Source organism: Papio anubis, chromosome 4, assembly GCF_008728515.1.
Source record: "Papio anubis isolate 15944 chromosome 4, Panubis1.0, whole genome shotgun sequence".
Classification (NCBI taxonomy): Eukaryota; Metazoa; Chordata; class Mammalia; order Primates; family Cercopithecidae; genus Papio; species Papio anubis.
In genome coordinates this window covers 16,347,897-16,363,311 of record NC_044979.1, presented here as the reverse complement: position 1 = coordinate 16,363,311, position 15,415 = coordinate 16,347,897, and the positions used below count along the sequence as shown (strand labels likewise).

Genomic DNA, 15,415 nt, shown 5'->3' with positions numbered 1-15,415 from the left:
TAATAAACTATGTGCTCAGTTTTACAATATCCTCCCCTAATTTGTCTGCCTCTCTGGTGTTACTTCTCCTGACACTGCCACTCAGAATGTTTTATTTTATGTGTTCATGGAGCTTACTGCTCATCTCTGTTATAGCAGTTATCACAAGGTACTATAATTAGCTAACTGATGGCCAAGGTCATGTCATAGTCACTCAGGCATCCTTAGCAAAGGCAGTGCCTACTAAACAGCTAGTGGTTAATTTTTGAATGAATAAACACAAGGTGAAGAGGTTGCTAAATTTCTCATTATCCTCAAAGTTTACATGACGAAGGCATCAGGAGTCGTGGCATGGGTTCTTAGCCACTCATTTTTTTTTTTTAATCAGATGTTTCCTCTTTGGATTTTGTTCCAAAATAACAAAGATGAAGAGAGTTGTAGATCCAGTGTAGAAATTATGAAGAGGTGGTACTGAGGGGATATGGGAACAGAGGCGCCTCAGTGGGTATCCATAATTTTCAAGATCCATCTTGCATAGTGATGAACATCTGTGAAGAATCCTTCACTTCCTAGGGTGACGCTTCCTTCTGCCCAGGACAAGATTCCATGCAACCTCCCATTGCAGATGGCTGGGGCTGCCGAAACTTCCTTATAGAGAGAAGGAACAGAAGGTCAATGTGTCCTTGTCCTTACGGAACAAGAGTAAATGCCAACTGGGCGTGGTGGCTCAAGCCTGTAATACCAGTACTTTGGGAGGCCAAGGTGGGTGAATCACAAGGTCAGGAGATCAAGACCATCCTGGCCAAATGGTGAAACCCCATCTCTACTAAAATACAAAAATTAGCCGGGCGTGGTGGTGCGTGCCTGTAGCCCCAGCTACTCAGCAGGCTAAGGCAGGAGAATCGCTTGAACCTGGGAGAAGGAGGTTGCAGTGAGCCAAGATCACTGCACTCCAGGCTGGGTGACAGAGTGGACAACATCTCCAAAAAAAAAAACAAAAAAAAGTAAATGCCAAAAAGTGGCACATAAGAATAGCAAAACCATCTAAGAGAATGGGCTTATTTTTCTTGAGAGGTGGCAGACCTCTCTTTACATCCACAGAAGTCTTACCTCTAAGGTTCAAGCTTGACCCAACCCCAGAGCAAGCAAGACAAAGGACAAATAGTTCTACCCTAAATCTCTGCCACTCTGAAAGATGAGAAGGGCAGTGGTTAGAAACCCAGAGGTGAGTAGGGAGGGGAGAGGGACTTCAGCTCTTTGCTCCTCACTCTCGGGAGGCCTTTTGGATGAGTGCTCTTTGATTCTGCATTATCACCACTCGTCCCATGGGACTCTTGCTATCTTCCTGTATACAGAAGGGAGAAATACCTTGTTTTCAGATAGGATCCTTAGAGGGTGTCCCACACAAATGATGTTTCCTGCCTGTTCTTCTTTGAGTCTATCCTGACAGTCATGGAATGGAAGAGAATGTTGGTTGATCCATGTCAGGATGTCAGGATCACTGACTGTGGGAAAGAGAAAACAAACTCCAGAGTGACTCCTCTTATCACAAGGGCTCTTGTAACCAGATCCTGTTTTGTAAATAAATTCAGTCCTGAGAATATTCAATGCAGGTAGCAGCAGACACTCCATTCTCCACAGGATTCCTTGTTCAGTAATCTCCATGGTGGAGAAGTAGGTTTATAAGTCCCCTTTGTCAGATATCAAATCCATAGTTCTTTCTGTACTATGCATCTTTTATAAAAAAAATTGAAAAAACTGTGAGTTATTAGTGACCACACGGAGAAAGAGACAGTAATGAAGCCATCATCCCAAAGATTTTGCCCCTACACATACACCTTTATTGGGTATCTACTTGATCCTTTTCACGTTTAGTTATAAAGGGAAAAACTATTTTAATGCATATAAAACCTCTTTTGAAGTTAAACAGATTATTTATAAGTGTTTATAGTGTGTGTATTGATATAAATATACATATATGTTTCCCCCTAAGTAGTTGCCATGTTGTTCAACTCCATAATAGCAGTTGCTATTATACTGTCAACTTCAGGATACAGGGACTTTAACCAAGGTATTATGTAATTTAAATTTCTGGTAGAGAATAGCAAAGAGACAGGAAAAAAAAAAACATTGACCAGAGATTGCTCAAACTAAGTCCAGTATTGTTTAAGGAGCAGGGTTTTTTCTGATAGAGTGCATCCAATCAAATGCCCTAAAGCAGATTAGGCCAGAAGGTGTCAGGTCAGAGAAGAAAGAGAAATTATGTTCAGTTTTATGTTTTTATGGGAACTAAATTAAAATACGTGTAAAAAGCTAGGTGAAAGTAAGTTAAGTTACTTGAAATAATGAATTTCTAACAAATATTGGAAGTCCTGTACCAGAAAGCTTATAGAGGTATTGTTTGTCACTGTGATTTTGACATTCAGAACCTGTATACCTCTGTATAGTTTTGTTTTGTTTTCAAATGGTAAGGAATAAATTACATCTGTAAATTGTGATTCAATTACTTTGAATAAGACTTATAAAGGACAAAAATCATCCAAGCTGCAATTGTTCAGAAAACATGTTCACCTAGATTCCCAAGTACTTTTTTTCTAAATTGAAAAATGAAGCTGCAAAATACGGAGAATATCATAGTTTCTGCTTTTTATTTCTGTTTTTTTTTTTTTTTTTTAAATCAAAGACTGACTTTTAAAATTCCACTTTTAATTGCTTTTACAGAACAGGTACATTGTTCTGTAGCCACCAGAGAAAGATTTAAACCTGATTAATAGATCCAGGACAACTTGCTTGAGCAAACATGGCTTTTGCAAGATAATCAATGTCAGCCTTCACTTCTTAAAATCAGCTGATCAGGATCAGAGGTCCTCTGACAGACACATCTCAAAGCACCAACCAATCAACAGCAATCTCCCTGAAGTAGCCAGGCCTCGACAGATGATGGGACCCATTCATACCTCTGAAAGTCCTCCAATCCCTCAACTCCAAGCTTTCCACAAACCTCATATGCTAATCAGCACTCCACTTTGCTTAGTGGGATGGTGCCTGGTGAGCATTGCTCTGACTTGCTGTAATAAGCAATAGATTTAGATTTGTCATTTCATTTCAGATATGAAGTGGTGGCATCCTTATCCTCAACAATACCTAAAGAGAGAATAGTGGAGTAACAGCCAACAAGGACCAACAAACACATTAGAAAGTAACTTTCTTCATAAGTGTTCTTTACTAGACAGACTCCTGCAGAGACCAGATCTTTCTGCTCATCCCAGTTTCAGCTCACAGGTGAGATGGGTGTGTGCTTACGACGTGGGCTGCCACTGTTTTTCCCATGAAGCATGTCAGGCCAGGGAGATACCAACTGATTATGCCATAATAATCAATTTCCTTATGAACCACCCAAGTCTCCACCTCTTAGTGGGAACTCTGGGATGGAGCAGTAGGTATGAGTAGCACTCTGTGTGGGGAACCAGCTCTGGTGACAGGGTGGGTGCTCCCTCAACCATTCTCTTGTCTCCCAAGGTTCTCTGCACATAACTGGGTTCTCTGTGGAGGGTGCAGGAAGCATCCTCTGCTGCTTCACCGCATCACATATATTTTATGTTCATTTCCCCCACTGTTCTTCCATTGTGTGATGGGTTTTCAGCAACTATCAACGACTAAGTCACCCTCCCACAGACTGCCTTCATGCTGTCTTTTGTGCATGAGGACTCCTATTTTTCCCACCTATATTTCAATCCAGTTCTCTGGACTCTTATCTTCAATATTCTAGAGATATAAAAATTACTGTCTGTTCCATTTTTTGATGTCAGAGCGGCTGCCCTTTATCAGTCTCTTTGAATTTTATCTTTTTTTTAAAGGCAGGGTCTCACTGTGTGCAGCCCAGGCTGGAGTGCAGTGGCCTTTGATCTCGGCTTCATGCAGCTCCGCCCCTCCCGGGTTTATGCCACTCTCCTGCCTCCTTCCGTGCTTCTGACTACAGGTGCCGCCACCTCGCCGGCTAGTTTTTTGTATTTTTAGTAGAGACGGGGTTTCACCGTGTTAGCCAGGATGGTCTCGATCTTCTGACCTCGTGATCCGCCCATCTCAGCCTCCCAAAGTGCTGGGATTACAGGCTTGAGCCACCGCGCCCAGCCCAAATTTTATCTTTGACCTCCAGTGATGGTGGTTTGGGGCCCTGGCAGGAATCCTTCTATGGTGGATAACTTTGTCTCATAGCAGCGATTTCCATTAGGGACATCCCACTACATTTTCTCCCAGCTCCAACCTCCTCAGCATAAAAACACAGCATCCAACACTTACGGTTTTTATATTCATTCCAGGTCCAGGTTGGAATAAAGCAGGACTCATTAAATGGAATGGGTTCCAAGGCTATGGCTATAGTCCCCACATGCGGGTTGAGTGAAGCAGGCGTTGACAGTTTGATCATCATTAGGTCATTGTTCAAGGATTTTGCATCAAAGTCAGGGTAGGTCACAATCGATGAATAGTTTCGTATCTGTTGTTTCTTATTTGTGATGCTAGGTTGAGAAACTCCCAGTCGGATTTCAACACTTTGGAAGAAAGAGGGCAGAGAGATGAGAAGAAAGAGAGTCATAGGATGACAGATTACAAGAAATGCTACAGGCCACCCTCCTTAATTGTTTTAACTTTATTTCTTAACCTGAGAACTGACATGGCCTTCCTTTGTCTATAAAATAATAGCAATAATTTACAGAATTGTTCTATTAGGGACATAAATTTGTAAAATGCCTGACATGCTGTCTGGCACCTAAAATACAGTCAGTGGAGCCTTGTTATTAAGATTTTTATCATCTGAATTAGCAGCTAATAGAGAGGCACCACACATCCTGTTCATGGGTTAAGTATGGATGTAAGAAAGAACATCTGCGTTTTCAATTCTTATTCTGGAAGGATGTGAACTGTGTATTTCCTTTGTATTTCCCATATACCACAGAGCAGAGGTTAGTCTGTGTTAAACTGAACTGCCTTGAACAGCCAGATGGCTGAGATTTCTGAATTTGAAAGGATCCTTCTATAATCATGAAACTGAGTAGGTCTTGATCACACAACACATTCTCACATACAGCAGAAACACTGAGATTTGCAAGGAATTGCTTTATTTTGTACCGTGCTCCCGTGCCCTCTACTGTCACTGCGTGATACGGCTTTTGCCTAAATCTTTGACCTCATCCTATGGGCATCCCCCCTACTCATTACCCTTAGTTCCTGCTGATTTCTCTGCTTGCCAAATACCTTAATGTCTTTGCTACTTCAGGGATTATATGAATATTGTTTCCTTGGTCTGGAATATCCCCCAGGATTTATTCATTTGGCTGGCTCCTCTTCCTATGGATCTCACCTCTTCAGAGATGATGGACATGACCACATTAACTAAAGCAGATCTCTTGTTTCATGCCCATATATTACAGCTTGCCATTAAAAACAAACAAACAAACAAAAAAAAAAACTTTGTTTTTGGCAGTTTATTTGTGTTGGCTACACTACCTCTACCAAAATGTAAGCTCCATGAGGGAACACTTATTTTCATCTTGTTCCTTCACGGTTTTGTCAGTGATTAAACAGCCCTTGCTATATAATAAATGTTTAACAAGTATTGTTGATGAATGAATATTATTTACTACCCATGAGAGGGAATCCTGTGACATCTTCCTACTGATCTCCTCCTAAACTGCCCAAATTTGTATTCTATTTCCCATTGGGAACAAGAGTCTCTCTTTTTCCGTGTCTTCTGATTTTACTAAAAATTTTCTGGGATGCTTCACCAGATCTACATTTATTTGAACAGATTCCTCCTGGCTCACAAGAGAAAGGGATACTTACGGTAAGGGGCAGTGGGCAGCTGTCAATATCCAGTCAGGATGAATGAGAGACCCCACACAGGGTTCTGGGAAGGACTGAAGATAGACCATGTAAGGAATAGTAAAATTGTATGATGATTCCTGATTATCTTTAGAGTCTTTAGCCAGAACAGCTCCTGGAGAATCAAGGGGCCATAGGTCGAAAGAGACAAAGAAGTTAAAAGGCCACAACTGGCTAGGGTAGTTTTCCCTAACCTAAGGTTTTCAAACATAATGTAAAGGTCTTCAATTTATCTTTTATATTTTAATCAAAGAAAATTATGCATGTCCCCCAAGTTATACACAATAAGAAAATTGACATATAGCTTTGCTGAGATGAAATTACATAAAAATTCTGTGAAACTAAATTACATGCTGATCAGAAACTCTTACTGGCAGGGCTTGTGTGTTACAAAGGTGAAAAAATGACGACTTGAAAATTTTTTTTAAAATTCACTTTTGCCATAAATTGGGATAAAAAATTACTGCCTGACTTTGGTGATGAAATAAATAGAAAAGCTTAGGGCTTCCAGAGCCCCTGACCCAGCTCACCCCCCTTTTCCAGGCCCATGTCCTCTAATATGGTTCCTTTTGTTTTCTTCAACAGTTGTTTTATTTAAGTGTCCTCCAGTTCCTAGCTCTTTAGTTGTGCCCAGCTAATCCTCTTTCCCATCTTTCATAGACTACCCTGGGTGTCACGCTAGGCAGAAACAAAGCCCCAAACTCTCACCAGCTGCACTCAAGAGAGAGACGATGAGAAAACCCTTCATGGCAGACTGATCTCGCCAGGAGCAGACAAGTTGATCAAGCTGTAAACTGTCCCAATCTTTAGTCCAAGTGTCCTTGTCAGGAACAGCTGTGGAGAAACACTAATTATGGGCAGAAGAGAGATGAGAAGAGAGCAGTCTTCAACCGAGTCCTTATCAAGACCCAAATATATACGGCATTGCTGGGAGCCGTGTCTGATGTGGGTGAAAGATAGTGGCACAGACCAAACCAAGGTCCTGGTGCCCCCTTTCCTATCCTACAAATCTTGCCTAGAGTCATTATGTACCTGCTGATTTTCCCTCCCCTCTCTGTGACACAACCTTTCTTTGTTGTCCCCTCCTCCCTCTGTGACTTAAACCTCTCTCCTTGCTCCCCCGCCCCACTGCCATCTCACTTCTTCCAGAGACTTCCAGAAGATTGGGGTATGAAATGCACTGAATAAATCATTGCTTTTTTCATCCCTTCTAATTTTAGTGATGAGGAAGCTGTGGTTCTCTTGGAAGTTAGTGGCAAAGACAGGACTCAGAACTCAGTCTCCATATTCTCTGTGTCAAGGCTGAACCCTATCTTAGCCTGTGTTCCCAGAAAAAAGCAATGGTTAAGAAATCCCCCCACCGTTTTGTGTTCTTGGAAATGAATTACCACAAAGAACTACCTTTCCCATATGCCTTAGATAAGACTCTCTCCCCCTTCTATCTCCCAACTTCCAGAAAATTTCCCATGGTTCTCTTGCTTACCCGTGGCACATTAAACACAGACCTTTCCTCTTTTGCCCATACTTGCTGACATGGCCAGACACAGACCATCCAACTCCCTATTTTTTGTTTCAAAAATGTTTAGCTGAGATTAGAATGGTTTGTCTCCTCAAAAGTAGCTACATTCAAAAATAAACATGTCCTATTCAGCCAACTGACTGAGACTTCCCCCTGATTGTAAAACAACCCCAACTATAAATCTCCCCACCTCAAACTTATATTTCTCTCCCTATAAAAGGTCTAGGGCAAAACCACCCTGCCAAGACACTTCATAATCTTCAGATCTGGGATGCTCTCCTATTGGGTGGTCTGAATACAACCAGACTCCTTACTAGTTCACTTTTTGTCTTCTATGCTGATTATTCTCTCAAACTGCACCCCATATTTTCTTTTTATTAGCTACCCTTGTATGATAACTTCCAGGCTGTCCCACAGAGGCAAGTAATAACAGTAGGTTCAATCCCACATTTTGTATAGAGTAGACTGGACAAATGCAAACTGATCAGGATCAAACTGACTTTTATCAGAGTAATTAAAGAGCTGACAGTTATAAAAGTCCATAAACATAACATTCCTATATCTGTAAAAATTGTAGGCAGACTTAGTTCTCCTAAAATTTGATTATTAACTTAAAACATGTCATCAGTATGTTCCCATGTACTCTAAACTTTTGGAGACAACATTTCTTTAGTACCCAAAGGTTTTAAAATAATAATAGTTATAATAATAAAGTCAGTATTTGTTTTGTACCATGTGAAAAATACCGTGTTATATGCCCAGCATGTGTGACCTAATTTATCCTTTATCACAGGCCTATACATTAAATATCATTATTACTCACTTTCAAGCTGAACCTCTATATGGTTAAAAACCTTGCTTACTGCCGAGACCAGCTCAGTTGGGGAGACCCTAACCCAGCGGCACTAGAGGAATTAAAGACACACACACACACAGAAATATAGAGGTGTGAAGTGGGAAATCAGGGGTCTCACAGCCTTCACAGCTGAGCGCCCCACACAGAGATTTACCCACACATTTATTAACAGCAAACCAGTCATTAGAATTGTTTCTATAGATATTAAATTAACTAAAAGTATGCCTTATGGGAAACAAAGTGATGGGCCAAATTAAAGGAATAGGTTGGGTTAGTTAACTGCAGCAGGAGCATGTCCTTAAGGCATGGATTGCTCATGCTATTGTTTGTGGCTTAAGAATGCCTTTAAGTGGTTTTCTGCCCTGGGCAGGCCAGATGTTCCTTGTCCTCATTCCCGTAAACCCACAACCTTCCAGTGCAGGCATTAGGGCCATTATGAACATGTCACAGTGCTGCAGAGATTTTGTTTATGGCCAGTCTTGGGGCCAGTTTATGGCCAGATTTTGGGGGGCTTGCTTTCAACATGTCCCCCTTCTCTGATTTGTAAAGAGATAAAAGCAAGGGCAACTTTGTCACGATGAGCTACTTCTCTCAGGAGTCAGGGTCTGCATCTGCAGACTGTACAAAGACAAACAACATAGATTGAAAGCACAGTCATCATTGAAATCACAGAGCTTCCAAGTGTTTTTATCCATTTTAATGGGTTACTAGCTGCTACTTTGTCTGCAGCTCCTTTAAGCACTCTAGTCCCTGGCATTAAGGTCAGGTGTGCCTGGGATGCTTTAAATATTTGTTCTTTTAATTTTATCCAAAAACAAGTTTGTAGAGTGTCCTTCTAGATGCTCTTTTAGTTTTTCCCAAATTTTGATCTTATTAAGAGGATTTAATAGTTTCCACAAATCCTTATGTTTAGCTCCTAGAGCGGGCCATACCATTTGAGGTTGAGGTGCCACTATACCGCCATGGTTCCAGATAATAGGAATTTTGCCATACTTCTTATCATTTCTACCATCTGACGGTTTTGTTCAGATCATCTGAACATAGTGTAACCGTGGCATGCAGACTGAGAGGTGCAATTCAAGCTAAACATCCCCTTAGGGGACCAATTAATGATTCCATAGGAATCGTTGTGCAGCACCTCTGCCTGTTCTGCAAAGCAATCTTCCTAAACAAGTACGTTCATGTTTTCTAACTGGATCCAATCCTGCTTACAAATAGGTTTTTAAGGGCTGTATGCCTCAATTATAGGAGCAGATTTATTATGGTAAATACTGAGATCAGAAAGCATGTGTAACAGTGTTATAGAGTGATTGCATCTAGGCATTATTACCAGTCCTTATTGAAGGAATACTCACGGCAGTGGTGATAACTGCTATCATAGCTACCATTAAATTATTCATTGTGACTGTCCTGCTTTCCTCAGGTTTTCTTCCGCCATCTGTGACAGCTTCTTGATCTGTCCCAAGGTGGGTGGCTGTGTTGGATGGGTGTTGCTCGTGACAGTTGGGGTCCTCCTCAGCATCAGTCTTGACATGGCTGCAACTGGGGGGTCCTCGGGATTCTCCCAGAGTCTATTCCTTGGCATCTGGCTTATGATAAGGTTTCAGGTGTCTTGATGGTATCCAAATCAGCTATTGATTTTGACCTGGAGAAATACAAGCATAACTTCTACCTCAAGTTATTATTTAATAGCTTTAGCTTCTTTCCAGGTAATGCTGTGTCTGCGTTTGAGACCAGAGACATTAACGTGGATCAAATAGTGAAAGTGGTAGCATTAGATATTGCAGTAGCAACCAGGCGATCAGCCATCTGATTCCTTTCAGTCAAAGGTCCTGGAAGAGGTGTATGAGCTCTAATGTGAGTGATATAAAAAGGGTGCATTCTATTCCTAACTGCTGTTTGCAATTGGGTAAATAAAGTCATAAGTTGTTCATCTGTATGAAATCATAACTGAGCATTTTCAATTAACTGTGTGGAATGTACCACATATGAAGAATCAGAAATCACATTAATAGGCATATCAAAAGCAATCAATACCTCAATTACAGCTACAAGCTCTGCTTTTTGAGCTGAAATATGGGACATCTGGAAAACTTTACTTTTCAATCGAGAATAAGAAGCTTTACCATTACTAGACCCATCTGTAAAAACATTCTCAGCACCTTCAGTTGGTTTAAATTTAGTTATTTTAGGGAGAATCCAATTAGTTAATTTCAAAAACTGAAACAGCTTCGTTTTAGGAAAATAATTATCGAGAATACCCACAAAGTCAGCTAAATGGGTTTGCCAAGTAAGACTATTTATAAACACTTGCTGTATTTGTGCCTTCGTGAGAGGGACAATAATATTTCCAGGATCATATCCATGTAATCCATCACATCCGAATTCCCCCAATCCCTATCATAGTAGCAATTTGATCTAAGTAAGGAGTTAGAGTCTATGAGTTAGTACGTGGAAGAAAAAACCACTCTACTAAGTCGTGTTCTTAGACAATAACAACAGTAGGTGAATGCTGTGTCGAAAAAATTAGCAAATCTAGAGTCTTCTCTGGATCTATTCTATTTATCTGAGCTTTATGGACTTGCTTCTCAACCAGTTGTAACTCTGCCTCCGCCTCCTTTGTTAATTGCCGAGGGCTAGTGAGACTAGGATTGCCTCTAAGGATAGAAAACAGATTGCTCATGGCATAGGTAGAAATGCCTAGAGCAGGTCTATCCAATTAATATCCCCTAGTAATTTTTGAAAGTCATTTAATGTTTCTAGTTGATCCCTATGTATGGTTACTTTCTGTGGCACAATGGTAGTGTCATTTACTAAGGTCCCCAATTGGGAGTAAGGAGTAGTAGTCTGAATTTTGTCAGGAGCTATAATTAAACCAGTGCAAGAAATCAAATTTTGCAAGCGATCAAAGCATTGGAGTAGTATTTCTCGAGTGGGGGCAGCACAAAGTATATCATCCATATAGTGAATAATGTAACACTGTGAAAATTTTTTACCAGTAGGTTCAATTGCTTGCCCCACATATGTCTGGCAGATTGTTGGGCTGTTTGACATGCCCTGTGGCAACACTTTCCAAGGATAACGCTTTGCAGGCTGCAGGTCGTTTACTGCAGGAATTGTAAATGCAAACCGTTCACAGTCTTGCTCAGCTAAAGGGATAGTAAAGAAACAGTCTTTTAAATCTGTAACTATTAAAGGCCAGTTTTTTGGAATTATAGCCAGGGAAGGCAATCCTGGCTGTAATGCTCCCATAGGTTGTATAACTGAATTGATGGCTCTTAAGTCAGTTAACATTCTCCATTTACCTGATCTTTCCTTAATTACAAAATCTGGAGAATTCCAAGGGGAAATGTTGGAGCTATGTGCCCATTTATAATTGTTTAGTAACTGATTTCTCTAAAGGCTCCAGTTTCTCTTTACTTACTGGCTATTGCTCTATCTAAATTGGCTTATCTGTTAACCATTTTAAAGGTATAGGTTCTGGAGGCTTAACAATGGCTGCCTTCAAAAATTATTTCCTAATCTTTGGCGGGAACTTTGTTTTTCCACTTGAAGCAGTTCTTTCAAACCTTGCAAACTTTTTTCTAGTCCCGTACCAAGGACATACCCCATTTCATGCATCATATGTTGACTTTGAGGGCTATATAATTGTTCTGGAATTAGAACTTGTGCTTCCCATTGTTGTAATAAATCTCTTCCCCATAAATTTATAGGTACAGAAGTTATAATTGGTTGAATAGTCAGTCCCAGGTTGTCCATCGGGCCCTTCACAATGCAAAATATAACCACTTTGATATACTTCAGCGGCTTTACCAACTCCAACTATGTTAAATTGTGCAGGTTGAATTGGCCACGTGGACAGCCAGTGCTGTAGAGAAATGATTGAAATGTCCACTCCTGTATCTACCAAATCTTTAAATTTCTTTCCGTGAATAGTTATTTCACAGGTAGGACGTTTATCACTAATTTGATTTACCCAATAAGCTGCTTTGCCTTGTTTATCTGTGCTTCCAAATCCTCCTGTTAGTTTAATTTCACCTTTTCCCATTCCCATAAATGGCACAATCAGGAGCTGTGCTATGCCCTCTCCTGGCTCTGCTTTCCAGGGAACAGAAGTAGATAAAACAATTTGAATTTCCCCATGGTAATCTGAATCAATGACTCCTGTATGTATTTGTACGCTTTTTAAATTTACGCTAGACCTTCCAAAAAGTAATCTTATCGTACCTGCTGGCAAGGGTCCACAGACTCCTGTTGGGACCTTTTGCTGGGTTTCTCCAGGCAGAAGGCTCACAGCTTTTGTGCAGCATAAATCTACTGTGGCACTACTGGCTGTGGTGGGGGACAGACGTTGTGCAGGGGTGAGGGAATGACTTGAGCTGGAAATGCCCTGGTTTAGAACGGGGCCCAGGATGGGCCCCTCATGGCATTTCCCGAAATTGGGTTCCCTTCTTTATCAAACTTAGAGTGACACTGACTAGCCCAGTGTTTTCCTTTTTTACATTTTGTACATATTTCAGGATCAGCAGTTTTCTTTTTTCCCCTATCTGGCGGCCTGACTCGCTGATATTTTCTACATTCTTTTTTAGTATGACCACGCATCCCACAGTTAAAACAAGCTCCAAGAAATGGAGTATTTTCTTTATCCACTCTCAGTCCTGCCATTGCCTGTGCCAACAAGGTAGCTTTATGCAGATTACCTCTGATACCATCACAGGCCTTGATATAATCAACTAAATGTGCTTTCCCAAATTCAAAAGGAAAAGGCTCAAATGTAGCTATATTTCCCTGTTGATCTGGGGGGTGTCCTCTAACAGGGAACTGACAAGCCTCTAAATCACCATCTCATCTAGCTTGCTGAATTCCTGCCTGAATAGAACTAAGAGCGGTCACTCGAGGTGCTGCTTGAACAGTCACTGGGGCAACTACTTTATTCCCAGTGTCCTCTGGAAAATAAAGATCTGGAGGGTCTTTTTCTTCAAAATAATAATGAGGGGGTACAGAAGTAGGTAGGGATGAACCTCTCCTTCCTTTGCTGCTTTAGCTTTAGCTGGTAAATAAACATGCTCTGTAACCTCTTTTGTTACTTCACTATACCCTCCTTCCTCCTCATTATCAGTGTGAAAAAATTCCAAGGTGAAACCAACCAGACCCCATACCTGTCCCATTGTTATCCTGACGCTTCTGAGCTCCCCTTCTTACTCACCACGGGGATTGCTTTAAGAGTACTCGAGTGTCCTCCAGCTAGTTTTCCATTCCAGCTGTCACTCCAATGACCCTTCAACCTGGATTCGAGCCTCCATGAATGGATGCCACTTGCCGAGACCAGCTCAGTCGGGGAGACTCTAACCCAGTGGCACTAGAGGAATTAAAGACACACACAAACACAGAAATATAGAGGTGTGAAGTGGGAAATCAGGGGTCTCACAGCCTTCAGAGCTAAGCGCCCCAAACAGAGATTTACCCACATGTTTATTAACAGCAAACCAGTCATTAGAATTGTTTCTATAGATATAAAATTAACTAAAAGTATCCATTATGGGAAACAAAGGGATAGGCCAGATTAAAGGAATAGGTTGGGCTAGTTAACTGCAGCAGGAGCATGTCCTTAAGGCATAGATTGCTCATGCTATTGTTTGTGGTTTAAGAATGCCTTTAAGTGGTTTTCCACCCTGGGCTGGCCAGGAGTTCCTTGCCCTCATTCCCGTAAACCCACAACCTTCCAGTGCAGGCATTAGGGTCATTATGAACATGTCACAGTGCTGCAGAGATTTTGTTCATGGCCCGTCTTGGGGCCAGATTTTGGGGGACCTGCTCCCAACAACTTACAACCATACTGTTGAAGCCCATGACCACCAACATTTTAGGAAATCCAGCATCCCTCTACTTGTTCCAATGATTTATCTTGTAGGACTGGGCCTTATTTCTGCTAAGTTCTTTGCTTAACTCCAGCCTTCTTTGTCCCAGCACATGAAAACAGCGCTCTTCATTTTATTTCTTAATTCACCACTAACCTAATGCTAGGATGGGTTTCAGACTTTAACTGAAGCTTTGGAGATATTATGGGAAGTTTTTGCACCAGCTTGAAAACATCTTTAAATAGTATATCAGAAATCACTTTGTGAATGTTTATGAATCGCCTACAGTCCACGGAGTCTATTCCCTATAGCCTGGTTTCTGCCACATTGCTGGAACCTACCCTGAATTCTTTTTCTTTTCTGTTTTTTCCTTCATGTCTTTAGTCAGCTCACATTTCTGCTGCCCAGAAGCCCCAAGTAGAGAGAGACAAACATCTACCCTTTTAAACTATCAGAAGAGAACTGAAAATTTTTGTTACTATCTTATATTGAGAAATCCATATTTTCTCTCTCTGGTCTCAGTCTCTGCCTCCCTCCCACAAAGCCTCACCAATGAGAATATGAAGGCAACTATTGTTAGTTTCCTTTCTTTTAAATTGTCTTTTTCTTTTCTTTTCTCTTATGGAAAGATTAGGCTAAATACAACTATTTGCTTTGTAAAGAAGTGGGAGGATATAATTTATTTAATGGATATAAGAGATTATAGTCACTATCTTCTTTATAATTTCTCATGTAATATTCTCATAAAAGATAAAGGTCACTCAGTGGTGTCCTCGGCAAGCATAATTCACTGCAGAGGCAGTGGCCTAGAGCTGTCAGTTTCCCCTGGAGGTTCTGTCCAGGGAGTTGCTGAGTTGGTACTGGCTTGATAGCTCTGGTGAGGAGTGGCTGGAGCCCCAGGCCTGGAGAACCTGCCTAGTGAGGAGATATGGGAATAGGCACCTATGTACCAGTCTGGCCACTTTTCTGTAGGGTTGCTGCAATATGCTTGGGGCCTGCTCCAGTCTCTAGTCACCTTGGATTTTCTAGGACCTGGAGTTGTCACCAACGAAGACTGCAAAACAGCAAAGATGGTAACCTGTCCCTACCTCTGGGAGCTTTGTCCCAGGGAGGTACAGACATATTGGCAGCCCAAAAGCACCTGTAGGATGTGGCTGGAAAAACCCTAGAAACCAGAAGAGACCGCGGGTCTATATTCAACATTATCAAAGAAAAAAGTCTTCAGCCAAGCATTTCCTATCCAGCCAAACTAAGCTTCCTACATGAAGGAGAAATAAGATCTTTTTCAGATAAGCAAATGTTGAGAGATTTTATTATCACCAG

At 41.2% G+C, this 15,415-nt stretch overlaps 1 protein-coding gene across 2 annotated transcripts; it reads right to left on the bottom strand.

Annotated features, from left to right (window-relative positions):
* Positions 1-268: 268 nt before the first annotated feature.
* On the bottom strand, positions 269-7,007 carry LOC101004298 (serine protease 58-like). Of its 2 annotated transcripts, XM_009204011.4 has the most exons (5): positions 6,568-6,973; positions 5,821-5,974; positions 4,279-4,529; positions 1,348-1,484; positions 269-627 (listed from the first exon to the last, which is right to left on the bottom strand). In XM_009204011.4, exons 1-5 carry the CDS (start codon positions 6,605-6,607, stop codon positions 478-480), a joined length of 732 nt encoding a protein of 243 aa, XP_009202275.4. In that variant the 5' UTR covers positions 6,608-6,973; the 3' UTR covers positions 269-477. The 2 variants fall into 2 exon arrangements, with proteins under 2 accessions (XP_009202275.4, XP_017812728.2); XM_017957239.3 differs by lacking the exons at positions 269-627; positions 1,348-1,484 and adding an exon at positions 2,636-3,123 and having other exon boundaries at positions 6,568-7,007.
* Positions 7,008-15,415: the final 8,408 nt, after the last annotated feature.

Bases quoted from the DNA above. Each gene is read 5' to 3' on its own strand.
- LOC101004298 (XM_009204011.4), bottom strand. From the start codon at position 6,607: ATGAAGGGTTTTCTCATCGTCTCTCTCTTGAGTGCAGCTG. The intron at 5,975-6,567 runs GTGAGAGTTTGG...TTGATTCTCCAG, and splicing joins CTCTCTCTTGAGTGCAGCTG to GAGCTGTTCTGGCTAAAGAC. The intron at 628-1,347 runs GTATTTCTCCCT...TCTCTCTATAAG, and splicing joins GGATCCTATCTGAAAACAAG to GAAGTTTCGGCAGCCCCAGC.